Below are 27853 nucleotides of genomic sequence, written 5' to 3'. Positions count from 1 at the left end.
CTGCAGGACAAGCTGGCATGTTCTGCAGAAGCCCCTTAGCCTGGCCCCTCCCTCTGTTTAATCTTTATAACAGCGCTCAACGCCTGAGAGCATCCAGAGTTGCAGTTGTGCCTGTCCGTCGTGTCGCTCCTGCTGGCATCCAGTCAGGCAAACGGGACTGGGAGAGGCGAAAGGAGCTGCTGTAAGTGAGGCGCCGTCCTCAGCCCCTGCTCTTCTTGTTCTAGATGACAGGGATTGAAGCCTGGGTGCAACAGGCTGGGTTTTTCCTAGCTGGTGGCTGTTCATATTTCCCACTGCTGTCTTAACGCTGACGCCTTCCTTCAGCCCTGCGCACGGGAGACGTTGAGGAGTAATGTTGTCTTTTTTTGTTTACATTTTGAAAGGAGCTTGAGACCTAGTCTAGATCGGGAACTGAATTTTTCACAGGTCTGTTGCTGTTTTACAACGACAAAGGCAGAATTATTTCAAGCCATGCAGAAATTCTGTTGCAGAGTTAAAAATTAAAACACAGTGGTGTTCACCCTCCTCCCTTTTCCCTTCTTCAGTGAAGAGCAGGAGGCTGACGCAAGTGAGGGCTCCAGAAACAGTTTCTCATCTTTTGATGCAGGATGAAACAGCTTTGTTTCTGATCATTTTGGTGTAAACGAAGAAAAGTCCTTTGTTTTCTGTAGTCTAGATGGAAAGTGAAATTCAGGTTTTGCTTTTAAGATCCCAAATGAGAATCTCCTGGGGGAGGTTGTGTTATCAGTCTCTCAGCTGGCTACTATAATGTCTTTAATAGCTCCTTCCCATTCCTTGGAGCAGGAGGGCCTGGTTCTTGGGACCAATTCCCTGGAGCCGCCCTTCCCTGCGCACCCCTGGGCGCGTGCCCCTCGCTGCCGTGTGCCCTGCGGCTGCGTCTCCTTTGTGGAGAGCTGACTGGAAGAGAAACCGGGCAGCAACCAGTGCAGAAATTCATGTTTATAGCTTTGTTGTGTCCTTTTTGCTGCAGTGAAGTGTTTGCTAGAATCTTTTCTTTAGGCTGGTCTTGGAAGTGACCTGGAAACGTGTTTGAACTGGGGCTCCTCAGAATGAGGTGCAGGAAATCTGGGATATACTGATTTTTAACCCAGCAATGAGGAACCGTAAAACCAGCTTTAACAACTTGCCTTTCATCTCCAGCAGGAGGTTTCCTTTAGGCCGTAGATCTCTCTGCTCCAATGGACAGAGGTCTTCATTTCACGTTCTGTGTGATCACAACTGTTCTGCTCCTGAGAGAATCAAGTCAGAAAGGTGAGAAAAATGATGCAGAAGTGCTGGCTGCATCCAAATCTGGTTTTGTTCTTCTTTACACTGTTAATTCATTCCTTCTTTAACTGTGAATGCTTACAGGATTTTGTCTTAATCTAAGAATTGCTTTCAAGTGGGTTATGAAGACATCACCAGGGACTACCTTGTTGTTGCAGCTTGTGATGGTGACTTTATCAGGTTATGAGTGCTGTACAAAGTGTCTTTGCTGCTGTAGCTGTAAATCAGATGGGAGAGACAAGGGAGGATGAAAAAGCCTAGAGAAAGGGTGGTTGGGTGTCCTTGGACGCAACTGATGTGGTTAAAGCTGCACTTGTTTGAGTCTTTGGTGTTACACAAGCAGTTAAGCAGGGAATCATCTCCGGCTAGGAGGCTGGGGATGCTTTGATAGGAGGGGGAAGGACAAGGCTGATTGTTTTGCACCCACAGTCATTTCCTGCAGCCACCAGCTTTGAGGAACAGGAGTGGAGGGATGAGCCTCTTCTTTGTCTTGTGTTTTTGTAGACTCTCACAATGGACTCTCACTTGGCTTCTGAGAAGACTCACTGCCGTGAGCTTTGAGCTAGTGCTGCAACTTGATTACTTATGGTCCTTTCAGGGTTCTATTACACAACAGGGCTTTGAACAGCTGCATCCAGTGCCGCTGTGGGGGAGCTGAAGCCCTCGGTACAGGCTGTTTTCTTCCAAAAAAACTAGCAAGTATTCAAAAAGAAGCCTCAAAAAGCTTTTTCTGGCTTTAATGAGTTTTTGAAGGGAGACAAGAGAACTCCTTTGTGAGGATTTCCAGCTCCCATGGAGAACTGTAGTGGAGAGGGTAAAAGCGGGTTTTGTTTTGCTCTAATGTAGAGTTCAGCCCAAGGCCAGAAAATGCAAAACCAAAGAATGAATAACATAATGAATTATTATGTTTTATATTTAATGAAAAACTCGCAGCTTTTGCTTCAAAGAGTGAAAACACTGTAAAATTTTTGTTTATCATGAGGAATTTCTGGCATTTGCACTGTGAATTCTCTGATCCCAAGGTGCAATGCTGAGCACATTCTAGAAAAAACATCCCTGGCAATTAATGAGTCATGTATTGACACAATTGTGGGTTTAAGTCTGCATCTTGATTGTTGTAGTTTAGCCTCTTGCAGCCTGAACCTGGCTGTGCCTGTTCTGCCTCTGGGTGTTTCACACCAACCTGTGCTGGGAATGAAGAACAAAGGTGGCAGCACTGCTGAGAGTCACTGCACGATGAGCTGGGAGTCGGGGAGAACCATCTGTCTGTTTGAGTGCAATGTGAAATGAGGGCGTGAAACGTCCCTTCTAAGGAGCGGCAGACGTAAACTCTGCAAGAAGCTGATCTTGTTGTTGTATTTTTTCCAGCACCGACAAGGAGCGATGATGCTGCGAGTAAGGTACGTTTGAGTTGATGGGCGCAGAGCTACCTATGTTCTCTCACTCTGCCTAGAAACATCATTTGAGAATAAAGGGGTCCCTTTAAGGCCAGAAAATCTGACAGAATCGTACTGCTTCATTGGCCAGAGCTTGAATTGTTGCAAAGCGGCGCTGAGAAGAAGCCTTCTTGAGTTGTGTGACTCTAAGCTTGGAAGTTGTACTCTTGAATTCAGTGGCACCCGGGGTCCGGTGTCAGCCCTGCCTAAGAGGGGCCATGTCGGGGACTTTGAAATCCAGTTCTTGCTGCTTCATCTTTTGCTTTGCAGGGCGCTGACCCCAGGGCACCGGCGGAGGCTCTTCCAACACTGACTGTCACAACAATCCTGGTAAGGCAGCGACCCGGGGCTGGCAGACAGCTGGAATCACACCTTGCCTCTTTTTCCATCCATGTATATTCGCAGGTGCTTTTTGGGGCTTTAACACTGCTATCGCTGCTCGTCACAGTTGGTGGTTCTGGAGGGCTGGCTCAGCCGTGTCAGGATTCGTGCTGTCTGTTTGCAGTGGGAGGATTCCAGGGCTATCAAAATCAGCCCAGGAAACGGACTGGGTACACGCTTCTATAAATGATTGCTCTGAGAAGGCAGCCAGGCCCCTCTCTGCTCTTTGGCTGCTTCTGAGGGCTGTAATGTTACCTCCATATTGTTTCTGTCCTGCAGTGGAAATATGTAAAGATCACACGCGTGCAGGGATTAAATCAGGCTATAAAACCAGAAAATACATCCCCATGTGCACCAGTCCAGCAGCAAATGTTTTGATTCTGCTGTCAGATCCTGCGCCAGCACGTGACCCTGAACCTTGATGGGCCAAACGAGTGTAATTTGGGGTTTTGGAGCGAGAAGAGATTGTCACGCGCTGCTTGGCGGGAGCCAGTAATTCTGTATTTTTCCCTCGCTGTGCAGGAAGATCCCTATGTGATGGTGAGAAGTGCGGAACTGGAAGGATACTGCATCGACTTGCTGAAGGCACTTGCTGCGATGCTGCACTTCGGTTACAAGGTGAAGGTGGTGGGCGACGGGCAGTACGGCGCCGTCTCTTCCAGCGGGAACTGGACGGGGATGATCGGTGAAATTCTGAGACGGGTAACTTGCTATTTATATTTTTGACAAAAAACCTGCCACGCAGATGCCTGCCCCCTCCGGCTGGGAAGTTTTCTGTATGAGAGGCAGAGACCTTCAGGTAGGGTGGATGGTTGATTACATTTTCTCCTCCGTCTTGCAGGAAGCAGACATTGCCGTGGCTCCGCTGACAGTCACGTCAGCGAGGGAGGAGGTGGTCTCCTTCACCACGCCGTTTCTGCAGACTGGGATTGGGATCTTGCTTCGGAAAGACTCCACCTCTCAGGACATGCCTTTCTTCCACTTCCTGGCCCCTTTCAGTAAAGAGACCTGGACTGGCCTTTTATTTGCTTACGTGCTGACGTGCTTCTGCCTCTTTCTTGTTGCCAGGTATAAATGAATTTGTTTCACAGGTTTTGTTCAACTGCCTTATCAGCTGTGAAGAGGTCTCAGCTTTAAAGAAAGTCCCAGGGTGCGTTTGGCGTAGAGGAACCCTGTGTACAGGTCCAGAACCAGGGCTGATAAAGCTTAAGGCGTGTCAGATTAACACAGCGCTGAGTGTGGGAGCTCCCCGCAAAGAGCACCATGTCACTTGACGTGGGTTACGTGGGGTTGCTGCAGTCCTGAGCAGAAAGCCTAGTGCTGCTTTCCTAGGCTTATGCACAATATTTATGGGTAAGGATTATTTCCAAGGAGCAGCCTTTGGCCTGATGCCGCAGAACAGAGCCAGTATCGCCTCTCGTGTGTCCCAGCGAGACCAGAGTCTAGCATGGCTCAGGAAGGACCACTGAGCTGTCGCTGCTGCAAACTACACAAAGCATTGGGCAGGAGAACTTTCCTCTGCACTTAGTAAACTGGAAGTCGGGTGAAGGAGGAGCTGCGGTGGGAGGAAAGGGCATTTCCAGGTTCTCTGCTCTGCAGTCACGCTGCAGAGTATTTGTATTTTTACCCCCCGATGTCTGGTTTTATTCTGTCGTTTCCCCACAGACTGAGCCCCTGTGAATGGAATGAGCCAAAGAATGAAGAGAACCACTTCAGCTTCTTAAACAGCCTCTGGTTTGGAGCAGGAGCCCTCGCCCTGCAAGGTGAGCTGAGGACTGTGACAAAGCAGCGCTGGGAACAGGCCTTTTATTTAAAAGGAAGTCTCTAACTCGGGGTCATGGAGCTAAAGTTCTGTATCTCTCTGTCACCACCCGTCACCTCCCATGTGTTTTATTGGCTCCTCTGGTCGTGCAGGTGTCACCCCTCGGCCCAAGGCGCTCTCTGTGCGGGTCGTCGCTGCTGTCTGGTGGCTCTTCACCATCGCCCTGCTGGCTGCCTACATCGCTAACTTCACGGCTCTGCTGAGCTCTGGCAGCGAGGAGCTCCCGATCCAGACTTTTGAAGACCTTGTGAAGCAAAGAAAGCTCGAGTTTGGGACACTGGACGGCTCCTCTACTTTCTACTACTTCAAGGTGCAGAGAATCTCATTGTGCACATGCACGTGTGCTGTAGAACCGCTAAGCCAGAGCCAGGTTGTCTACCCCCTGCCTACAGGTCCTTGCAGGCTCCGTCAGTTTTCTGTACTAGCTCAAGCAGTGTAATGGGTGTCTGTTGGTTGTTCCTCTTGTCTTCCGCCTTTTCTCAGAGAGAAAAGCACACAGAGAACTATATTTTTGTGGATTATTCTCTTTTAAGACAGCAGTCATCCTTGTGTTCCTTGAACACACGAACAGTTGATTTCTGGATACATTAACAGGACGCCTGCAGAGATGGATTTGAGGGGAGGGTGGGTGGGAGATTTAATACCTCTGTGCCTGAACCACTGTGCATGAGCGAGGAAATCTGCTAGCGATGTGCTATTTGTCAGCAGAGAAGGCTCAAAGGGCAATGGTTTAGGGACTCTTATTCCCCAAATTGTTTTGCAACCCTTGCACAAGTATGCAGAGATTTTTGTATGATGGTTTTACGCTTCAGTTTGACGCTTGGATTTCTGGGCTGCAGAACTCCAAGAATCCCATCCATCAGATGATCTACGAGTACATGGACAAGAGACGAGACCACGTTTTGGTCAAAACCTACCAGGAAGCAGTTCAGCGTGTGATGGAATCAAACTACGCTTTCATTGGTGAATCCATCTCTCAGGACCTCGCTGCTGCCAGGCACTGCAACCTGATCCGGGCCCCGGAGGTTATTGGAGCCAGAGGATTCGGCATCGCCACCACGCAGGGTTAGTCCTTGTGCTCCCCTTCTGTCCCTCATCTCCACTTGGGTTTCATGGGTTTGACAGTGGCCTGGCAGAGCCAAGTCCTGAGCCTTGTACGTGCTGTCTGCGTTAACAGCGATAATCCAGTACAAAGTAACTGGTAGCACTGCTATGTGATGGTTTCATTCTGTAACCAAATTATCACTTGCACCCTCTGACTCTCTTAATGTAAAACGCAAAAAGTTCCAACTCCCAGGGGTGTCACTGGTTCCTGCAGAGCTTTTTCTTTTGCCTTGGTCCCAGTAATGCAGAGCTCCCAATATTTGCTGTTCTGTGGAGCCTGAGCCCTTGTTTTTCCCCTCACTGTCTTTATTCTGCGAGCGCTGTCGTACCTCTGTGGATGGGACAGGCCTGGCTGTTACCCGAGACGAGCGCTTGGCTTGGTCTGTTACGTTCTGGTCTGAAAAGGGGGAGCAGGGCCTGGCGCTCCCTGCTCGGCCCAGCAGCGCGGCGCTTTCTAGCTGTTAGCGTGGCTGTGCTCTCTCCCATGCTCTTCTCTTTCATCCTGCTGCTGCCAGCATCCCCGTGGACGAAGCAGCTCTCCATCGCCGTCCTCAAGCTGCGTGAGTCGGGTGATCTCGACTACCTGCGGAACAAGTGGTGGGAGAGCAGCTGCCTTCACAAAACGCGCGACCGATGGAGTCCCCTGCAGCCCCAGGCGCTGGGGGGGCTCTTCCTCACCCTCGCCGTCGGCCTGGCCCTGGGCGTGATCGCCGCCGTGGTGGAGCTCTCGAACAAGAGCAGACGCGCTGCTGGGCACGTAAAGGTGGGCGGTGGTTTAATCTCCCGTCCTGCTTCTTCATCTCCCTTCTCTTTGGCACAGACAAGCTGGTGACCTTGCTTTTCCTAAGGAGAGCGATGTCGTAGGGCGAGGGGAAGCCGTGCTATGCGTTCACTCTTTAGAGCTCTGAAATTTCACAGCTGTGTGAGAATTCTGTAGCCCAAACAGAGGAACAATAACGAAAGCTCCCTCTGCCCCCCAAAAATACCAAGTAGAAACATCTACTGTAAATCCTGGGCAGCCAAACTGCATTCCAGTCGCGTGTGTACAGAGGACAGTAAATCATCAAGAACAAGTTTATTCTCAAGTATGGCTATTCGTAAGTCATTTGACAAGCAGGAAAACACACACAAATGAAACTGCCCTGGGGTCTGACTGCGCCCCGTGTTCTGTTCTCCGCTCCAGGGGGCCTGTGTGCACTTGCAAGGTGGCTTCTATGACTCAGAGCAACTCACCCCCTTGTTTCCTTCCCTTTTGTATTTCAGAAATCTTGCTGCTCCATTTTCATAGAAGAAATATGCACTCGTCTACGTATAAAAGAAAACACAAGACAAAACCAGGAGACTTCAGGGAGACCCACTGCTTAAGAATTTTTTCTTAAAGGAATGAGCACGTATTAGGTTTATACCATATGTTTTGTAGGAACTACATCACTGTAGGAAGAATTCTTTCTGCAAGTCTAGAGTGTTAGTTTTCTAATTACAAACATACAGAGAGCAATTCTGGAGTGGTGGCGGAGCCAGAAGAAAATGAAGTGGCTTGGAATAATTTAAACTGATAAGGGCTAGAGTGTACCTGTTAAAAATAAGGGAGGTTAATGACTTGGTGAAATGAAGCTGAGATGGCTGAGGTGGTGGATCCACGTTTAGTTTAGATGTTTCCTATGTAAGTGCATGAATGCCTGTAGGAGTAAGTGACTTGGGACAGGTTAATATGAAGCTTCTCTGTACTAATTACAGTATGAGGTACAATTGTAAAAATTAAAGCTCTTATCTGGCTGTTTTAATCAAGAACTGCTCCTCAAAAGTGTTAGTTACAAAGAGATCGTATTCTTCCTCTCTTCTAAGCAGAAGATGCTGGTCACTGTGAATGTCATTTCTGAATCAGAAACGATCCCACAGCTGCATAAACCCCAAAATGCAGGACTCGATGATGTCCTCTGGCCTAAAACCAAGAAAGGAGACCACGCAGCTAAGGAACTACTAGACTTAAGATGCGTATGATATGGCCTTGTCCTCTGTCAGCTTCCCATCACAGGATAAGTTTCACTGCTCAGCTACAGCAGGTATTTTGTCCCAGTTAACTAGATGGGGAATTGTTTAGGAAGAGGATTGATAATAAAATCCAACTGTACTGGAGCTTCAGGTTTGGGCATCAGTCCATGAAAAGGAAGTACGAGTTCCGCAAGCAAGGGTGAGGCAGTGAGTGATGGGAATTGCCCATTGTCTGCTTGCTCTCAAAGAAAGATCTTTGAAATTTATGGGGAACAATCATCACAGCTGCATATCGAGTAGTTCACTAATGAAGCTGTTTTCAGTGCTGGAATGAGTGACGCACGCACGTGCTGCCTTGCAAGTGCAGAGTTAAATCACTCCCCTGTTGTACTGCACGTCTGACGGAGGGGGAAGAAGCAAATTCAGTTACTTGGAAATGGCTTTAACTGCACTGCATGAACAAAGAGACTAATTCTTATCAGTCGCAGCATTAAATATTACTGAAGGCGACAGAAACTAACGTGCCTGCGACAGGAAAACATCTGGTGTTCCTGAACACAGCACTACGCGCTCACGTTGAGGGCAAGTTAGCGAGAGTCGGCGTCCAGCTACCGCCAAGTCATGGAGTCCAGTTGGAGGATTCCCTCCCCCCAGCTGCTAACCAGAATAAAGAGTGAAAGCAACAGAGTCAGGAGTTCTTCCAGCTGCCGCGCTAACCTGGTGCTGCTCAGCAGTCTGCTATGTGCTCTCTGCAGCTCTAGTCCCAGCACAGCTCACGCAGCGTTTGTTAGGTCAGAGGGCGGCTCAGTCCTACAACCAAACTAACTGCAAAGAGCATGAAGCGGTTTAGGTAAGTTGAAAAGCCGATATGGAAGATGCAATGTCAGATTCACTCAGCACTTTAAAAACTATTTGGTACGTGCCGCGTCACTGCTGGCAGAGTAGGCAGAGATTTATAAAAAAAGGTTTCTTTGACATTTAAATATATTTCTATATGAATGTCTCACAGAACAAAAAAATAAAGTCTTTTCATCACAAATACTGCAGCATTAAAGTAAACACTTACCAAAATAAACAATGAGTGATATACATATATATATTTGAGTGTGTATACTATAGAGTGAATCATATTGTTGCTTTTAAAGTCACAAAAGCACAATATAAATATGGAATTTCCTGTGAACTCTTTCCCTGTTGTAATAAAAATACATTCTTTACAGTTAAAGTAAAACTAGTGCAAGTCCGTTCCGCTGCTCCTGTTCCCCCTCATCATTTACATGGCACTTCATACTTAAAAATGACACTGAAAATTTTCCCTCCGAGACGATCGGCAAGCCAGGAGTTTTTGATCACAGCGAGCTTGAGGCTCTCGCACTTCAAAGCCGCGTAGTAATTCGTGTGGATGGCCCGGCCCATGCCTTCGATGATGACCAAGTCTGTCTTCCGCTCTCTGACCAGCACGGCCAAACCTTTATCCAGACGGCTGAAACGAGAGGTTTGGTTTAGAAAGGGTCATCCTGACCCGTGCTACAAAGAGAGACGGGCTGAACTAAGGGCTTTATCGTCTAGATAAAACGTGGCAGGATAGGGGATTACTGATGCCAATAACGAGTCGGGCTTGATCAATACTGCAAGTCTGTAAATCCAGACTAAGCAACTCTTAATGGTTTTGCAAAAGTGATTCCTTTCAGGAAAAGTGGCTGAGACATTCCAGCAGTGTCTGCCGACATCCTGCAGCTGATGGAGACAAAGGACAAACGGGCCCTTTGCCAACGTACCTTAGATCCAGACACGGAGAACTCGAGCCAGTCTGAACCAACAGCAGTTTCTCTTCCCTCAGTGCAGATCTTTATTTAAACAAAGAGACAGAGAAGTTACGCAGTGACCTCAGCAGGGTCAGGCGAATCAGGTAAGAAGCCAGATGACAAAGAATATCAAATGTTCTTTCCAAAGGCTTCTTTTCCTGCTAAGACTTTGCCAAGAAACATACTGTTTCCTTGAGCAAAAGGATTACTTGGTCACCTATGTATCCTCTATAGATGATACCCTATATAGGAAGTAGAGGTATTTTCCTCTATTTTTAACATAGAAAATTTCTATTTTACTAGCTTAAGCACTCATCAGGGAAGAAACAGACAAGAAATAGAATTACGGATGTTTAACAAAGATCCAATTTCTAAATTTTTCTCCTTAATGACAGTAAATGCTCTGCCTTATCTTGCACGTTGCAGATTCCAGACACTAATAAACAGTTAACTCTGAACCCGGTGTGTAACGAGGAAGTTCCTTCTTCCTCTTCTGTATTGTATGCCCCATCATGAACACATCAGAGCTTACTGAATAACGGGATCCATCGCCGCTATCCGTTCAGCGACAATCAGGGATTCGCTGTAGGTGACATCGTTTAGGGCAGGGCCAGAGTTACAAGCCAATATGACCTGAGGTAGAGATGCCAGAAGAGTTCACTAATTAACACAGTCCACGATGCTGCTAGAGCTGCTTGTTTGTTTAAATCACCATTGCCTGTCTTTTACAATAAAGGAAATGGGAAGGGAAAGGCTGGAGGCCTCGTTCTCCCACCGTTAACAAGCTGGTTCAGGTCTTTGACATTACAGACCCTTGTTCAGCAAACTTGGGTTTGGGAGAGGCTTGGCTTCGCTTTGCTACCTTTCCCAGTCTACGTAAAGCTGGACTTTGGCCTTCCAGGGATTTGGACATGCCAAATTTAGCTGTCAGGAGTCAGTCTGGTAAGCTGCACAGATGGTAGGTATCTAATAACCCTTTCACCAGTTACCAGCGCTCACATTCACTATTACACAGTGAATTCACAATGAAAACCACTTACCTCCGTCCCTCTAGAAAGGAGCTCTCTGACAAAAGGAAAAACTCCTAAAATTATGTCTATTCCACTGTTATCTGCGAAAATTAAGGCACATTTATGAGGGGGACCTTCCTGTAAAAGAAAATCAATGTATTCAGGATCGAGTTCACAATTCATTGCAGTGAACAGTTTGTTATTTAGAGCTACTCACTTTAATGCCCCCATTTTATACCCTTAAATTATGGGCAAGTTTGGTTATCCATTAGCAGCGTAACTCACCAGGACATCACCTACCCTCCATCTCAAGAGAAAACTGTTTCCCTAACTGTTTTTGCACAGTGATTTAAAATAGCCTTTAAGTGCTTTACTTTGAGATGGGTCTTTCAGGCTCCATTAACCAAACCTCCCTCTGCCAATTACAGACACGCTTAACTCTGGCAGCTCTGAACAGGAACGGCCTTCAGAGGCTTCTGACAGTGGGAGTTCAGGCCTTTAATCCTCCTGTTTGGAGCCTGGATCACGCCTAGCGGTTTGTTAGGCCCCGCAGCTGGAGAACGTCGCTTTCTAAACCAGGAGCCACAGCGTGAGCCGCTGGTTATCAGGGTGAACCTACCTGTGTGGCTGTTTTAAACTAGCAAGCTGTAGGGTGAAGAGGATTCCCTTCTGCCAGGTAAGGGCAGTGACATCCTAAAAGGAAAAGATATTTCCTCTTCTCCATTAACCTTTTCATTTGTTCTAAAGCTGATGCTATGAAACTTCATTGACTCCAGTTCATACCAGCTGAAGTATTTTTATAGTTATCAGTGGTTAATTCCTAACACAAAAGTGTCAGGACGCTGCTTGAAGTTCCTTAATTATCAGTTACCCAGGATTAGCTGATAGTTTTCTTTTAAGGTGTAATGTGTAATGATTTGCAATAGCCCACTCCTACCAAACCCCCTGGCTGTCATCATTTCCAGCACAGAGATTTACAAAGAAACAGAGCTTTTCAATTAACCTTAATTAGACAGTAATAGAGATCACACAGGGCAAAGAAGCTTTGCTAATTGTAGGTTGGCTACTCAGGTGGAGGAGCAATCCAAACACTACATTTGGGCCCAGGTTTTGGAAATCAGGGGCCTCGCTGTATATAAACAAGTGCCCTGAGAAAGCAGGGGACGAGATGGTTCCTGTGGAACAGCTCTGAAAGCAGTTGGGTTCCACATGCTGCAGTTTCCGAAGGAACTCAGCTAAGAAGCTTGGTAAGTAATGAAGTATCAGACTTATTCCATTCTTTATGGTAAAGCTGCTGAATTACTAATGGTGTTTGAATGGAATGTATTTTGAGTTGTCTAAACAGAGTTGTTAAATCTGTTAAAACCCTGAGATTAACAAGGTGTTTTGATGGTTTGTGTTTAATTACTCGGTGGCTAGTAACGATGGCAGCCGTACCTTCAGTCGCTCCAGCCACTGACTGTAGGAATCTTCCAGCCAGGGACGTTCTGCATCACAGACAAAACTATGTTAGTGTTTCTTTTAGGCAAACAGTAATTCTGTAATTAGGAAAAACGTGGGGTGCCTCTTTACAGATGTTTCAGGATTAAAGCATTTAAGTTCAGGTTCTGCATATTGAACTTGTAGATTCATATTGGTCCTGTGCTCTTAATTATGCGAATAGCACGACTACAGCAGTTTTGAAATGGACTTTTCAAGGGAGTCATAGAAGTTGGCTGTTGTGGATGGTGTTTTACCTCCCAGGACACCACCTCCTGGACAAGGTTAGAACAGTTATGGAAAACAGCACAGGCAAATATTCTGAATATCTGTGTGGCCAAGGTTTCTGCTCAAGGAGAGAGGGTTTCAGCTCCTTTAGAGCACAAATGGGAACACTCCACTGCAACTGCAGCCTGTGTTTCAGGTGAGCTTAGCCAGTGCTACTGACTTCTTGTCACCTGGGCAGCAGAACTGCCACAACAAACACACTCACACTCTCTTCTCACAACATCCAGCTCCAACCACCACCACAAATCTCCCTAATACCTTGTAGTTTTGACTTGGCTTCTTCAAATCCAAATTGTGGCTCAGACTCCAGAACACTGCATCAGAAGAGAAATAAAGGGTACGCAGTTAAACACCTTGATCTCGCATAAGCATGATTCAAGCATTTCTTTAGCAGCTGGTCAGCAATTTTATCGCATTGTTTATGATGGGGAGTGTGGGCAGGTCCAACAACTGAGAAACAGATACTTTGTGGTTATGTTAAAAACAAAAGGCTCAGGTGTACGTTAAGATAGGGCTCTCATGCTAAAGGAAAAAGGTTTTGGCAATATGTAAATGTTTGCAGGCACAAGACTATGGGCAAAAAAGAAGACTTTTTGGTCTATAGGCCACCATGAAATGCAGTCATTATCTAAAATATCTGCATGGTGAAACAGTGCTTTACAAAACCCAATTTGAAGGTTGGTCTACGAGTTTATTTAAAATTGTACCTGTGTGGAAAAAAAGGAATAATGAGTGAGAGGTTTTGAAAGCTACTGCTGTTGGCTGCATGCATAGTAAAGTAGCCCCAAACCATAGGTGGTGATGAGGAATTACATAGCAAGACGGTTGGATTCCAAGTTGTTGCTTAAAATACACCACCACATGGGCAATGCCTGCCAGTCAAGTCTCCTGAAGTTCCTTAAGCCTAAGTGACATTTGGGTCTGTCTGTGTCTCCAAGTTCCTTCCTTAAAGAGAATGAGAGCTAACCCCAGCAGGAGTGGACAGAGAACAACTGCTCTAACTGTGTCTGCTTCCCTTTCTGGTTGTGGGCAACGTCAGAGGCAACAAAAGACCTAGGAGGCCCGTGCAGCCTCAATACACCTTGGTTTTAAGGGACTACTCTTGATCTAACCAGAGGGAAAACTCCTCCGAGATGCAAAAAGGGACAGAAAGTGCTGCATCTGAGCTCTGAAACAGTGTCTCATGCTCTTGGATATATATTATCAGCTCCACAAAAAGAAACTTACAGAATTGAAAAAAAACCAAAAATATGTCAAGAGTATTTGGCATTGAAAGGAATTCATGGTAGCTGACAGGATAAAAGGAAAAAAGCACTCCAAATAGTAACAGAAAATGTATGTTGATCAAAAATAATTAGTATTTAGTCATTAAAAGAGACCACTTGACCTAACTTACAGCCCACTGTGCTATTGGGACAGCTGGAGGCTGCAGAAAAACAGCGTGTTTCTATTCCAGGAACATGGTCGCACACAGCCCCAAAGCAGAGCTAATAATGCTGCAAGCAAAGCAGCCAGGCTAGAATATAAAACGCTCTATCACTTAACTGAAATATTCACAGCGACATCTCTCCCAGATTTAATTGTGGAAAAGTAAACTTCCCATACCACAACAACGCTTGTAAATAAACAACCAACATTTCATTACGGTGAAATATAAACTACAGTTAGATTGGTGCACTTTATTCTTTTATACAAAAGAACAATTGGATATTCTGTATCTTAAAAGGGTGCTTTTAAAATATTTAACACCTACTCTGAGACTGCTTTTGCTCCCCAGTCAAAGACATTCCCCGCAAGAAGTCCTTTCACCAGAGCAAACTGCCTCTCCTCCCAGCCTAATGAATCCAAAGATTCGATTACGCTTTGAAAACATTTTAAGGCTATGCCATTTTCTTTCTGCTTTACCTGTAAGAAAGACATGAAACATTGGATTTATAGACAAAAATTTCTTACCCATCATTGGTTGTCTCAGTCCCAAGACCACGTTCAAGCATTCTCCTCTACGTTCATGGCCTCTAATGGACCAACAAGTTACTGTTATCAGCATGCTTAGTATCAACAAGAAAAGAGTTTCCTGGGATTCTAGTAGAAAGCTTCATTAGTGCTAGGATAGAATCTGTAGCCCCCAAATTATTTTTTCTTAAGTTAGAGGTGCAATAAATCTTGAGCAGATTGGGAAATGGGAGAGTGGACACACATGAAACACTTCAGTGGTACCACGATCCCTCAAGCCCAGGCAATTCCAGGAGTTCAAAAAAAAAAAAAAAAAATCTTCTCCCATTTGAGACTTTCGCATCAAAAGTTTCATCATCCCAGATGCTCAGAAGCTCCTGACTCTTTTTCTCTGCTTCTGGCTCCAGGGAGACCAGTGTTACAGAGCTAGTGACCTCAAAGAATTTAAAAGCAATACTGGGTACCATGTTTATACTCACATCTGTTCTGGGTAATACCTTGTCCAGATCACCAAAAAGCAAATGGAAGTAAAAGCCACCTTGCATATTTTTTACCTCTCCCCAAGTGAAGGAAGCATCTGACAATACAGCTTGGGAGTACAGAAAAAATGTCTTGAACTTACATGTTGTCCACCCTACAAAGCAAGAACAACTTACCTTCGAATAGGGATCTGGAAAATTGAACTCATTTAAACAGTGTTCCCTTGTATCCAAAAGACTTCTGACTGTTAAGGTACCATATGCACTTCAGAAAGGGAGAAGGAGAGAAAAAGAGATCAACCTAGCATTTAATTTGCTCCGCTCAACAGAAGCAGCAAGTGATGAAAAAGGGAAAATAAAGACACTTACAAAGGCTGCTGCCTGAGTGTCTGGAGCTTATTCCAGTATTTCTGTCGGAACTTCTCAGCTCTCTCCAGTGCGTCAACAGAGTCTGGCTGACTGGCTGCAGCGCGCTTTGCCACCTGGTAGAGAAATTGGGCAAGACTGAAGTTACCAAATGAATTTTTCCTCCGTGTAACAGATCAGAAGTTCAGTCTGAAAAATAACTCTTCAATCTGATCCACTCTTCAGTGCCCACACGCTATCTAGTCCTTCCCACACAGTATCTTCCACCTTTCCTTTAAACTAACCACCAAAGAATAGTTCTAAATATCTCCTTTCTTCCAAAAAGACTTAAAGCTTGTGTTTCTGAAAATGCAGTGTGGAAAATAAGTTCTAGGTAGTTGGGGGGGGACTTTGTAGTTTTGGTCTTTGCATAACCATTGCTTGCTAGCTCTGTATAACGAAAAAAAGCACCACAGGAGAAGAATCCTTCTGCCTTTGAAGGTATCAAACACTTCTGAGGAGACTGGGACAAAGCCCAGTGCCTCTGTTAACAGGGAAAGAGGGGCTGTACCTACACAGTATAGTTTTGACACAGCAAGTAGTATTTGCAGTATAAAATTACACACTGGTCCACAAAAGATTTATTTGCTAAATATTTGCATCATTCACACATGTAATTGTTTGGTGACGTTTACCCCATCCAGTGCCTCCTCAAAGCAGGTGAGCCAGTATTTTCTGGCCATGGCATCATCTGTGAGGTCAACAGTGTCTGGAATATAGGTGGATGGATCTTTCAGCAGTGGTAGGTTCACAAGTGGTCTCTCCAACCTGTCCATTTCCAGCATGTCAAACTAGGTGAAAAATAAAAAACCCACACTGAGCTCTGCTATTCTGTTTTTTTCAAAAGCACACCAGTGAACCCACTATTAGAATATTTAAGAACCTGAATGTATTTTCTGATTGCTTACTGTACATCTGTTTCACTGTGAAAGCAGAACTACTGTATTGCCAGTGTATTTAAGAGATGCTCAGGCTCTTCTGTCCCATTACAAATTGCCCTTCTCATAGGGAGTAAATAAATGCTGCTTAAAGACAGTGGAACATCAGATTCAAAAATTCTGAAGCACAGTATTTCAACCACAGTGAAATCAGATCAGTGATTCCCTCCACCCCACTTTTGTGAAGAAGAATAAGACAAAGTAGCAGCCAAAATCTTTTCTTATGCGATGTAGCGTGAAATCATCACACAAGACAAGACATCACACGTGACACAAGACACTGTATCAGACACTTCCTTTGGCAAGCAGGAGTCTCGGGGTGAAGAAGTGGCTAGCTTGAAACTAATCATCTATTTTCAAATCACCGTGACTAGGAGAAGGCTCTTAGTTCTAGAAAAGACAACCACGTACTGTCCCACTCCTCGTTCTCTGCATAGGGTAAACATCAGGCGATGTGCTCATAAGACCAGAGCTCCCAGCATAATTCTCTCCCCAGCTATACTGATTTGGATCTAGAAAAGAGAAAGACAGAGACACACATAATCTGAAAATACAACTGAAAATACTCCCGCGAGTGATCTAGAGTTTGCATCCCCTCAAAGAAGATGCTTCACTGCAAAAGCCATTTTTCCTTCTCTTTATAAACAAACGTAACCTTTCCCTCTAACCCCCATAAGAGGTTTTGACCACTCAGTGAATGACCCAGCTCCAAAAAGCTTTGACTTGAATGAGACACAAGACAAAATTCTAAAACCTATCTTTTTTTGCCTTTGAAGCACTGCCACTGATCCTAGAGATAATCATTGATCTAGATTTAGAAATAAGTTAACAAAATATAATTACCAAACTCTCAAAGCACAATGCAAGATTCACATAAACACTAAAGTTACTTCTAGAAATTTTGTTTAAGACAAAGTTTAAACAAATTCAGATGTACAGTACATGCTCTAGAAGCAATGTCTCTAATTTCTCAGTAACTGTTTCCCTGCCTGTATCTATAAAATGGGTATGAAGAGAGTTCCACATCCACTATTCTGAGGTATATTTGGTATTTACTAAAACTGAGTGCCATTACCTTCCCTGTCTGTGCCACTCGAACTGACTTATTGAATGGTTTGCTACTGCAAACAAGAAAAGGCAGAATTCAATTAAAGCATCCTATACCCAACAATGCCAGACAGAAGTGTCTCATCCTTCATAAATGCCTGTGTGGCTTTTCACTCTCAAACAAACACCATTTTGAGATGCTGGTCTTCTTCAGTACATTCACTGAATTCAGAAGCTGGCCTCTTAAATAGGGGAAAAGCTCTCATGGACCACATTTCCCCAGTTTGAGTTTTATGACTGCTCTTTGCAGAAATGCAGAAAAGAGAAGAGCCCAATCCTGCTGGCCTCCCACAGGTGCACAGGAAAAGCAGTGAGAAATTAAGATGTCCCTGCCAGAATATATCAAACCAAAGCCCAGCATCTGTGTTTATTAGTGCCAAATGTATTGGTTTAGGCAACGACTCACATGCAGCCTCTTAAGAGAAACTTGGACATTACACTGACATTTCAGAACACAGCATATACAGAACAGAGCAGCGCTGTACTTACTGTCTTGTTCAGCTCCTTTTAAAAATGCCCCAATGGCTCCCAGGTAGCCTTCATGTCTCAGGAACAATGCCTGAACCTCTCCCTGCCACAATATGAAACATTGCAATTGGATGGTCCCTGGTGGCTAACAGGTACTTCTTTGTCACTAGTTTTACACTTAAATTTAATAGAAACAACTAGAAGATGGTAATATTCATTTCTGCTACAGCCCAACATATTCAGTAACTTTAATGGTGCTCCTGAAACAGCTTCAGGAAGAACTGCTTGCACACATCATCCCATAATTATTAAACAGCTGGGGGAAAAAACACATGCAGAAGTGGTGTGTAATCTAAGCCTGCCCGACACAGAGGTGGAGGGAAGCCGGTGCCTTCACTGGAAAAGATCATGGCATCATTCCATGAATATTCAACTCCTCTTGCTTGAACAGGCTGCAACTATGAGGTCACCTGATCTGTGTCATCAAGGTGTGTGTCACTGCACCCAACGCATTCAAGAAATTGCTAGTTACCTTTATTTCATGACACTACTACTGAACATCCAACACCATACAGACACTCATTATGCACTTCCCCCATCAAATCAGTTTAATTGTTAATACAATAAATGAATGCTAGGGAGACTAAGAAACCCTCCTACCTAGTGGCAGGGTCCTTTAGCTTTCCCAGGCAGGGCTGGGTGAGGCGCTGCCTTCTCTGAAGGAAAATCACCTGTGTCTGCAGCAGTGACCATATGAAAAGTTACCATCAAGGTCAGCTGTAATAATTAGCAGCTACAATTCACTGTTAGGTTTGGATTGAAATCACTGATAAAGCTGTTCTTACAAAATCTAAAGCTGTAGTTTTGCAATAGTTTTCTTAAAACTCCCAAGTTTTGCAGAAAGAGATTGCAATGGTGAAATAAAAGGGAAAAAAGCCAGGATACAGTAGTCTCTTGCCTGAAGCGCTGAGATGAGAAAAAAAAAATTGAGTCATCTACTCTATAAAACTGCCGAAGTACAGAAACTAATCTACTTGTAACAAGCATATGTGAGCTTTTGGACTTGACTGTTTCTCTAAGGGAAAGTATTCACTGTTTTCCACAGCTTCAAAACCTGCAAAGAACTATGGCTTGGTTGTTTTGGGGTTTTTATTTTGAACAAAAACCAAACAACAAAAACCACCCCACTACTGCTCTAACTGCTATCTCAGCAGAACAATCCCAATTGCATAGCCTAGGGGTGAAAAGAAATAGATGCAAGTCAGCAAGAGGAATTGAATAACAACGGTAGCTATGTAAGAAAATAGTGAGAACTCATTACTTGGCAGCTACAAGACAGACTGTCAATCAAATAATAATAATGGAGAGAGAGGGAGGAAGGGAGAAAAAAGAGGCTGGATGGAACTCCCAGGCAATTCGCATTTATTTTACCCCTCCCACAACAGGTCTTTATAGCCCTGCCTTACCTATCTATACAGCAGTGCTCTAAGCCTACTTCGTGTGCAAATTCATTTATTAAAGCCTCCCAACAACCTAGAAAGACAACTAAACATGTGACTTTGCTATTACAAAAATCTCTGTTTTCATTACCTTGGAGAAGAAGTTGATGCTGTAGGTAATTGTGCGCATGGTGACAGGGTGACCTCGAATAAAGAATCCTCCAAAGTATATTTTATCTAAGTTATGGAGTTTGGCATAGAGGCAGGCGAGTTGACCAATGTCATTGCTGATCATATGTAATAAACTTTTTGCCATATCTTCTTTGGAAAATTCTTAAAGGAAAGGAACAGCGAGGCAAAGTAAACAGGCTGAAGAATGCTCAGGTGGACTGTACTGCAGGCAAATATTGTGCAGGCAAAACACACACAGGCAAATCATGAAAAGGACTGGTGGTTATTTTCCAGCTCTGCTTGTCAGGTCATTAGAAACATCAGATTCCCAAGGGCCAGAGGACATGGTTGCATTTCTTCTCATTAGTTTCAAACAACAGCTCCAAATAACTGGAGCCACTCAAGCAGTGCTCCCTGTCCCTTCTTGGCCCATGTGCACAACAGGGAAACAGATAAGGGAAGATGTGTTTATGCTGATGAAGCTGGTAACTATTTTTACATCCGTTTCAGTGCTGACAGGAAGCTAGCACAAGCAGCAAATCCATGCTGACAGGCAATATAAAGTATTAACTGTATAGCAAATCACAGGTGGATCTTTTTTATACCAATACCTTTATCCGCTGTGGTAGATTTCCCGAAGCTGCTAGCTATCAGATTGCCACTCAGCCCCAGGGTCTGGTAGGCGCCTCCATACACATCTTTCACCAACATGTCTACATTTGTGTGCTGGCCCTTTGAAGCGAGCTGCAGCAATTCATCAAATTTCTGAGGAAGAGAAGCAGAGTTAGTCCAGGTTTCCTGGACAGCCAGGGAACCTTTCCCATAACCCACAGCTCTGCAGCATCTGTACCGACAAAAACCAGGGGGTTGTTTTGTCTCAGGATCAACCCTGCCAGCAAAAGACACATTAGAAAAACTACAAAGACTTATCCAGTGTCCATATCTTATCAGATCCTAAGCGGAGGTCATTCAATGGTGGAAAGCACAACATTCTCAGTTATCAGCAAGTAATTTCCTGAATTTCCCCCCAAAACTAGAGATGGATAAGAACATATAAAAGAGTTAGAAGCCTCATTCATCTCTTATCTTGGCAGGAAGTCAGAAACACAGTAACTAAGAGCAAACAGAATTCTATCTTATTTAAGCTTAAGAAAAAATATTCTTTAAAACCCAAGAGACTAGGTTAGCTTTTCCAGTTGCAGAAATTCATTAACATCCTGAAATTAAACTTGAATGCAATCTGCATTATACTAATACTTAATTTATAAGACTGTCAACCCAATTTCTTCTTCAAAATTAGAATTAAAAGCAATCACTGTCATGTTCCAAGATTTCTTTTTTAAAAGCATCAAATAAAATATTGCAAGTACGGGTCTTCCCTTTGCCATTTTCTTACTTGGCGTGTATGTAACTCTAGCTTTTTCCACACCGTTGACATTTAGGGACACCTATTTAAGCCACATGGATCTTTGAGACAGGAAAAACCAGCATGATTTAAGAGCTGAGTGAGACAGAGCAGTGCTAGACCAGGCCTTATTCTGGCAGATTACCACCCGGGGATTTAAGTCACAACCCCCTGAAACCATAACATGAAACAAAAAGAGTCAGAATGCCTCCTATCTAATCCCAGGCATTTTGCAGTAACTGGTTTTTCTGTGCTTTTCCCATGCAGGAATGAGGCAGGCAATTTAAGTTGAAAAAGAGTATGGAAAATTGACGGGACACTTTGAGGAGGCTTTTCTTTACATTATATGCATTATTTGTCCTTGCTGACAAACTCCTTGAGTCCAAGTAGGATGACTATTTTGCCACCGATGAACATCTTCTATTTTTTGTCCCTATAATCTTCCAGTATCTTTTTTGCATTTTTAAAGCTTCCTTTTAACCATCAGAAGCATTGAAAATACAAACATAAGTCAAGGACCACAAGTACCTAGCAGAGAGTATTAACATCATCCTGCGCATTGCAGAACTGCCTGTTCTGTTTCTGCGCAAGGGCAGCAATTCTTTGAATAAAACGTAAACCCACCCAAGAGACAGACTGAATTTTTTTTCATCTTCTAGTATCCACTCAAAGCATTTGATATTCCAATGTTTAAAGCTTCCTCTTAGCATCTCATTTAATCCCACACCCCTTAAAACCGATGCTTTGATACCTTTGTTTTTGTGAGCAGTGCTCCGAGACCCCAGAAAGTTCCACCTCCAATCGAGCTCCCTCCGATCCATTCAAATTTGTCTTCTGTTTCTACCTGTCAGTAAAACAAGGCAGATTTGACCAGAAAGTTCTATTATAACTCTAAATACACAGTTAGATATGAGAGCATGTGGGGTTGTGGAATTGGTGTAGGTGGAACTATTTCACTGCGTGAATATCAGGTGGGAATTCTCCACAGATACACATTCTAATACTTGTACCACAAACGGTTTCTGAAATCTTTGTATTTAATTCTTGGCCAATAATTCTAAATATAGACATTAGATTGGGTCCCCTCAACAATGAACCAAAACAAACAAACAAATATCAGGAAATCGCTCTGTTCTGACAGCCTTTGTCCTCAACAGTTAAAATAACAACACCGAATTAAATGTGATTAAAAGTAAACTATGGCAGAGTAAAGCATTCGTAGCTCCATAAGAAATGGAAATATAAAGAATATCATTAGTCTATTTTTTAACTCTTTATTACCCAAGAAGAAACAGCTACAAATGTAAGGTAGGAAGATGTTTCAGACCACCTTTACCAAATTCTACAGTAAAACATTTCAGCAAGCACTCACCTTCACTATAGAAACCCCAGAGCCAATATTCACCAGTAAATATGGGAAAACATTTGGGTGGTTTGTTTGAAACCGGAATTCTGTCTCTGAATCTTTCTGGTATGCAAATACTTCATGGGGTATGTTCCTTAGCACGAAGTTGCATCCTTTAATTAGGCAGGTCATTACATCTTCTTTATCTACTCTGAGGGGAAAGGTGAGAAATAACATCCTTACATCAATTTCACAGTCCTGTCGATAAGCAGGTCAGCTTTTAGAGGAGGAGCTTTTCCAGACTTCAGAGAGAATAACCCACACCATAAGGCAAAATTCCAGATCTTTTAAAGATGAAACCTATACCTGTATGTGTTCTGCTGGTCCTCGTCCATGCCAGGACACACAGTCGGAAGCTAGACTGGGGTCGCACAGTAATCTAATCTCACATTAATTACACTGTCATTAAAGATAATCCTGCTCCCCTTTTTGCTTGGGTTCACTACTTCTTCTGTGCCCTAGGGCCAGAAGGAGTGTATGTGCAGATGTAAAATAAAGCAGGTCAGGAAACTTGAATGCAAATTAACCTAAAAAACCAACTTCCTAACAAGTAATAATTCGCTATTGATGCTCCCTCTCCTTCCCAATCAACAACAAAGTGTGTCCCCCCTACACCTCCCAGCTGTCAGTTCACGATAGGTTTATCTGCCTGCAGCCGTTTGCTAACAAGTCAGTTCAGCCTGGTCTGACCAAAGATAGGTTCACACATCCTAGGGCTTTGCTCCTGCTTTTGAGGGCAGATGGGCAAAGCACAAAGTTAGCCAACTAAAATTTCATCGAAGAAGAAACATACTTCTATAACTAAGTTTAAACAGTTCCACTTACTTCAACCCCAATTTCTTCTCGATAAGATCTTTGAATTTATAGGCACCACCACCTGTAGCTTTGATGACTTTAGTCTCTGTATTGACAAGATGGTCTTTGATGAAATCTAGGCAGGTTTCGATGTAAGTGTTTTCAAATTTAATGAAGTGAAGTCGAGCTGTAATCTCTTCCTGGACTGATATTTCATACAAAGGTTCATTTTCTATGTCCTTTAAAAGAGAAAAGAATTTCTTACACATTATCCAGATTCCTTCCTCGATGGACAAGGTTATATGCTAAACTACTGAACATCAATACCTGTGCTTGCTTTGCCTTGAAACTGAGTTAATGCTATTAAAAATGTAACATCCTAAGCTACTTTCAAAGAAGAATATAGTTTCAATAGATCTTAATACTCCTTAAACTGAGAATATAATCAGTTCTCCCATGCATTAGACATGTGTGAAATATCTCTAGAAGAAAAGTTTACATGGGAGTATGGTTTTTTTACAGGAGTACCGTACATATCGATGATCCGGTGGGTCTCTTCCAACCTGGTTATTCTATGATTCTATATCTGCCTAGAAATTAACTATTTCAAACACTAACTGGCAATTCAAGGAATTCCAAGAAGTCAGTTGTGACAATTTCACAGTAACAGACATTACAGACCTAAACTTTATCTAGAACTTCTTTATAGTTTTATATAAAACAGTTTTTTTGATGGGTTTCAGACAAAGTTTCTGTTCTACAAGAAGCCAGTCCAGCACTTCACTCTCATGAGCCAATCGCATGGACTGATAAATGATAGAATTCTCACCTTTCCCGAATGATCAAAGGACCTCACTCTTGCCACCTTGTGCTGCACAGTTGAATAATAAGCCAACTTTGTTAATGAACCACCTGTTAATAAAAAGATGATAAGTTACGATTAATGCCTCACCTCAGAGCAAACGATATAACTTATGTTTGTCTGCTTTACCATAGAGTTGGTGGTTTTTAAGGTCTCCTCACTAAATAACTATTTTGCAAGATTATTGTTGGCTTTAGGGTAAAAAACCCTTGGAATGATGTTCCTCAAGCAAACCAGTCAGCGATATTAACAACATGCAAGTCTGAGCAAACCATCACCCCCTTCAGGCCTAAGGGCCGCTTCATGGAGGCATACAGCTTCCAGCTCTCATCCTGAGACAGAACTTAACCACTTGCCCCATCTCTGACCTGCAAGAGTAATTTATGATGCTAGACTGGATAACTCCAGTGACTGATTTTCCTTAAGACAAACCAGTACCCACTGGTGCTTCCAATACGTCTGGTATCTTAATCAAGTAGATATTTGAGCGTGGAAAGAGGAGCTGTCAAAGCTTTCTTATTTTTGTTAAAACAAGCTTTTAATTTTTTTCCCCTTCAGAAAGAAAAATGCCTCTCCAACTACTCCTAAATATCAGGATCTGATTAAGGTACCAGTTTGCTTCATAAACCCCTAAGCTGCTTTGGCTGTTGGAGAAAAAGCCTTAATTGTCACTCAGCATAAAAAGGGCCCTGAGCTGTAGACTATAACCATCCTTATCTGTACAGAAAGCCAGTTCTAACTTTGTATCCCTGCCTTCCCAAGGGGAGCACAAGGCAGCCAGGCGGCCCATACCAAGTGTGACAGGTCTAACACAGCTGAATTCAAGTCTGGTGCATTACTTGCCTCCTGCCAAAGATCTGGCACGTTACCCCTTTCAGCGTGTTTACCGTGCACACCACAGAACACACCGCATACAAGATGAGCAATTATGAGGAACTACTGAGTTAAAATTGAAGTCCCAAAAGTAAACAAAAATCTAGCAATGTTAGATCATAACAGAACAGCTAAACTCTGCAGCTCTGCACTCTGCTGCATCATAAACAAGTGTAATCAAGAAATGCAGCATGGGCAAGCGAAAAGTAATCAGCAAGTGCTTATAGCTTTGCGTTCCTAACAGCGCTCTCATCTCTCCCAAAGTGCTCAAATAAATAGAAAAGATTTTGCAGCCTGTAGGTGAAAAATAAGCAGCTTTCTCCAGCAAAATTCAAGTGAGGTCAACTCAAGAGTGTCACTGACAGACACTTATAGTAATAAAGGCAATAAACTTTCCTGCCCTCGGATCTTATTTCAGGGGACCAGCCAATGCTTTAAAATTTCTGGCAAACAAAATCCAAACTCTGCTCTGCTAGCTAATTGCTTAAAGGTGAGGCTTATCTTAGCTTTTGGGTATTTTTTTAAGAAAATAAACTCAGTAGCTCTGCACTAGATGGAAAAAACTTCCTTCCAGACCCCTAAGTAGAAGAAACATGACACTCATGTTGGAAAAGAGTACTGTTTGTACAACACTGATAATTATAGTGGCCCTTCAGCAATTTATCACCAGATAAATGGTATGTAAAGCTATGCTTTATACATTCTCCTCTTCCTCTCCCAGTTTTTAAAGACTTAAATCCATTCAGAACACCAGCTGAGACACGTAACGAGGCTTTATGACTAATCCCACAACTCTAATTCCGCTGTGACCCATAGAAAGGACCAATTCCAGCTGTTATGTTTAACAGGCATGAAACAAGTGGCTTCGGAAGGAGTTAAGTACCCTTGTGATAGTACAAGATCATGTATTATGGTGCACTTATTCCTCTCACTACATAGTAAGTCCACAGCACCTGGAGTAGTGCTAACCAGAGGATAACGGCGCTGGCACCAACACCACACAGCACCACGGCTGAAGAACACTCTTCTGCCTTTCCTGATAAACAGTCCCCCTGTGCCAGTAACTGTAAACTTGAAGAAAAACACATGAGCTTGTTTTTTTTAGTTTTGCAGATCTTCATAGAACGAATCATAGAATGGTTTCAGCCTGAAGGGACCTGGGTGGCCTGGGCCAGGGCCTCCGCATGCTCGCAGGAAAACATTTTTTCCTAATAGCTAATCTAAATCTCCCCTCTTTCAGCTGAAAACTGTTCCCCCTCATCTAACCCCTGTGCTTCCTGATCAAGAGCCCCTCCCCAGCTTTCAAGGAGCACTTTTAAGTACTGAAGGCTGCTCTAAACTCTTTCTGGAGCCTTTCCTTCTTCTTCAGGCTGCCCAAGCCCAGTGTTCTCAGCCAGTCCTTGTATAGGAGGTACTCCAGCCCTCTGAATACTGATTCTTGCAAAGGTGAAACTATTGTTAAGAGAGCTAGAGCTCTGCTGTGTCCCTGCAAAGCCACCAGAGTGGTGCTTTTCCCTGGTGGGGTGCTTGGGAGTCACTCTGGTGTAGATTATTCCCTCTGTCCCTTTGCGCGGGCTGTTGGGACACCTGGGCGCGCAACATCCTCTAGCCTGGGGCATTTCTGGGGGTGACTGAGGAAGCGCTTGCAGGCAGCTGCACGTCCTTGGCAAACAGCAAACCCTCTCAGCTTGGCAGCCACCCTGCTTTGCTGGGTCAAAGGTGGCACAGCAGCTTCCTCCCAGTACAAGCAGTAGTTGCTATTACAAGAAGTGGAATATTTTGGATTTAAGCTAAAGTAGATTTAAATTGAGTTGAAACTTCAACTGTATTTTTTGAAAGTTAGGCAGAACGTCTGTCTGGTAATGTGTTTTTCCAAACAGTGAGGCACTAACGCCTCGTGTTCAGTGTGATCCGTGCTGAAAGGACGTGTCACCTCTGTTTGCATCCTTTCCGTCTCGGATGCAAGGTCAGCCAGAGCTGGAGCCAGCACCAAATTCCTGAGAGATTTGGCTGTTGTGAAGCTCATAATAACATTAAAACGAGTCCTTGTAAAGTAACAGAAGATGAGCAAGACTTCTGGGAGAATTTATACACGTGCATGTCACGTATTCTGTCCCAGCTCTAGTCTCGCTGCACACGATGGATGGAGAACACCCCTTGTGATGCCCGGGCCTGGGTAAGGGGGATGTCTCCTTCCTAAAACTCCAAAGCGAGTCTCGGAGAGTTTATTCGCCTCTCTTTTCTGCTTCCCCCCAGGTCTCCTCCTCGCGGACCCGTTCGAGGAGCCCCCGCAGCACCCAGGTGCGAAGGGGAGGCACCCAGGGCAGCCGGCACCGCTCCCCTCGCATCGTCCCTTCGCTGAGGCGGCTCCGCAGCCCCTTCTCCCCTCGGGCCGGGCCCGCCAAGGACAGCGCCAGGCTGGCCCCAGCCCGCTCCCGTTAGCGGCCGCGAGGGGCGTGCTGGGACTTGTAGTTCCACTCCCCGCTCCCTCCTCTACGCAGCCTGGCGGCAGGACTACAATCCCCACAGTGCTCCGCGCCGCGCCGCCTGCCGGGAGCCGTAGTGCGCTCACAGCTTCCCACGCTGCGCGGGGCGCCTGAGGGAACTACATTTCCCAGCGTGCCCCGCGCCCCCTCTCAGAGCGGCCGGCCCCGGCGAGTCCCCCCCGCGGGCGAGAGAGCCGCCGCTCCTCGCCTCCCTCTCTCCCCGCCGCGCCCTTTCCCCGCTTACCGATGTCTATGGCGAAGCGCTTGGCGTTCTCCAGGTTGCGGAAGATCTCGTCGGGCGGGAGGGTGATGCTCTTGTCCAGGCTGCCGTGGCCGCCGCCGCCGCCTCTCCCGCCCCGCTCCGCCATGTTGAGCGCGCGCCGCTCCCCGCCCGCCTCATCCGCATGCAAATGTATGCGCATACATCTGCGTTAATGAGGGCGATGTTAATGAGGGGGGGCCG

At 44.6% G+C, this 27853-nt stretch overlaps 2 protein-coding genes across 2 annotated transcripts; one reads left to right on the top strand and one right to left on the bottom strand.

The window, feature by feature from the left end:
- Positions 1 to 1193: 1193 nt before the first annotated feature.
- On the top strand, positions 1194 to 7405 carry LOC138730072 (probable glutamate receptor). The gene is made up of 10 exons (XM_069874832.1): positions 1194 to 1272; positions 2656 to 2687; positions 2994 to 3053; positions 3627 to 3806; positions 3946 to 4172; positions 4770 to 4867; positions 5019 to 5236; positions 5766 to 5991; positions 6546 to 6793; positions 7294 to 7405. Exons 1-10 carry the CDS (start codon positions 1200 to 1202, stop codon positions 7393 to 7395), a joined length of 1464 nt encoding a protein of 487 aa, XP_069730933.1. The 5' UTR covers positions 1194 to 1199; the 3' UTR covers positions 7396 to 7405.
- On the bottom strand, positions 7091 to 27815 carry PANK4 (pantothenate kinase 4 (inactive)). Its single transcript, XM_069874831.1, has 19 exons — positions 27635 to 27815; positions 23999 to 24081; positions 23200 to 23408; positions 22342 to 22525; positions 21721 to 21813; positions 20176 to 20329; positions 19545 to 19726; positions 17976 to 18057; positions 16791 to 16891; positions 16077 to 16232; positions 15406 to 15518; positions 15214 to 15301; positions 14358 to 14509; positions 12863 to 12918; positions 12275 to 12324; positions 10868 to 10975; positions 10360 to 10460; positions 9801 to 9869; positions 7091 to 9505 (listed from the first exon to the last, which is right to left on the bottom strand). Exons 1-19 carry the CDS (start codon positions 27810 to 27812, stop codon positions 9292 to 9294), a joined length of 2373 nt encoding a protein of 790 aa, XP_069730932.1. The 5' UTR covers positions 27813 to 27815; the 3' UTR covers positions 7091 to 9291.
- Between the last annotated feature and the right edge of the window lie 38 nt (positions 27816 to 27853).

This window comes from Phaenicophaeus curvirostris, chromosome 22 (genome assembly GCF_032191515.1).
Source record: "Phaenicophaeus curvirostris isolate KB17595 chromosome 22, BPBGC_Pcur_1.0, whole genome shotgun sequence".
Lineage (NCBI taxonomy): Eukaryota > Metazoa > Chordata > Aves > Cuculiformes > Cuculidae > Phaenicophaeus > Phaenicophaeus curvirostris.
The sequence above is the reverse complement of the archived record's forward strand: the minus strand, read 5'-3'. Positions and strand labels throughout refer to the sequence as shown.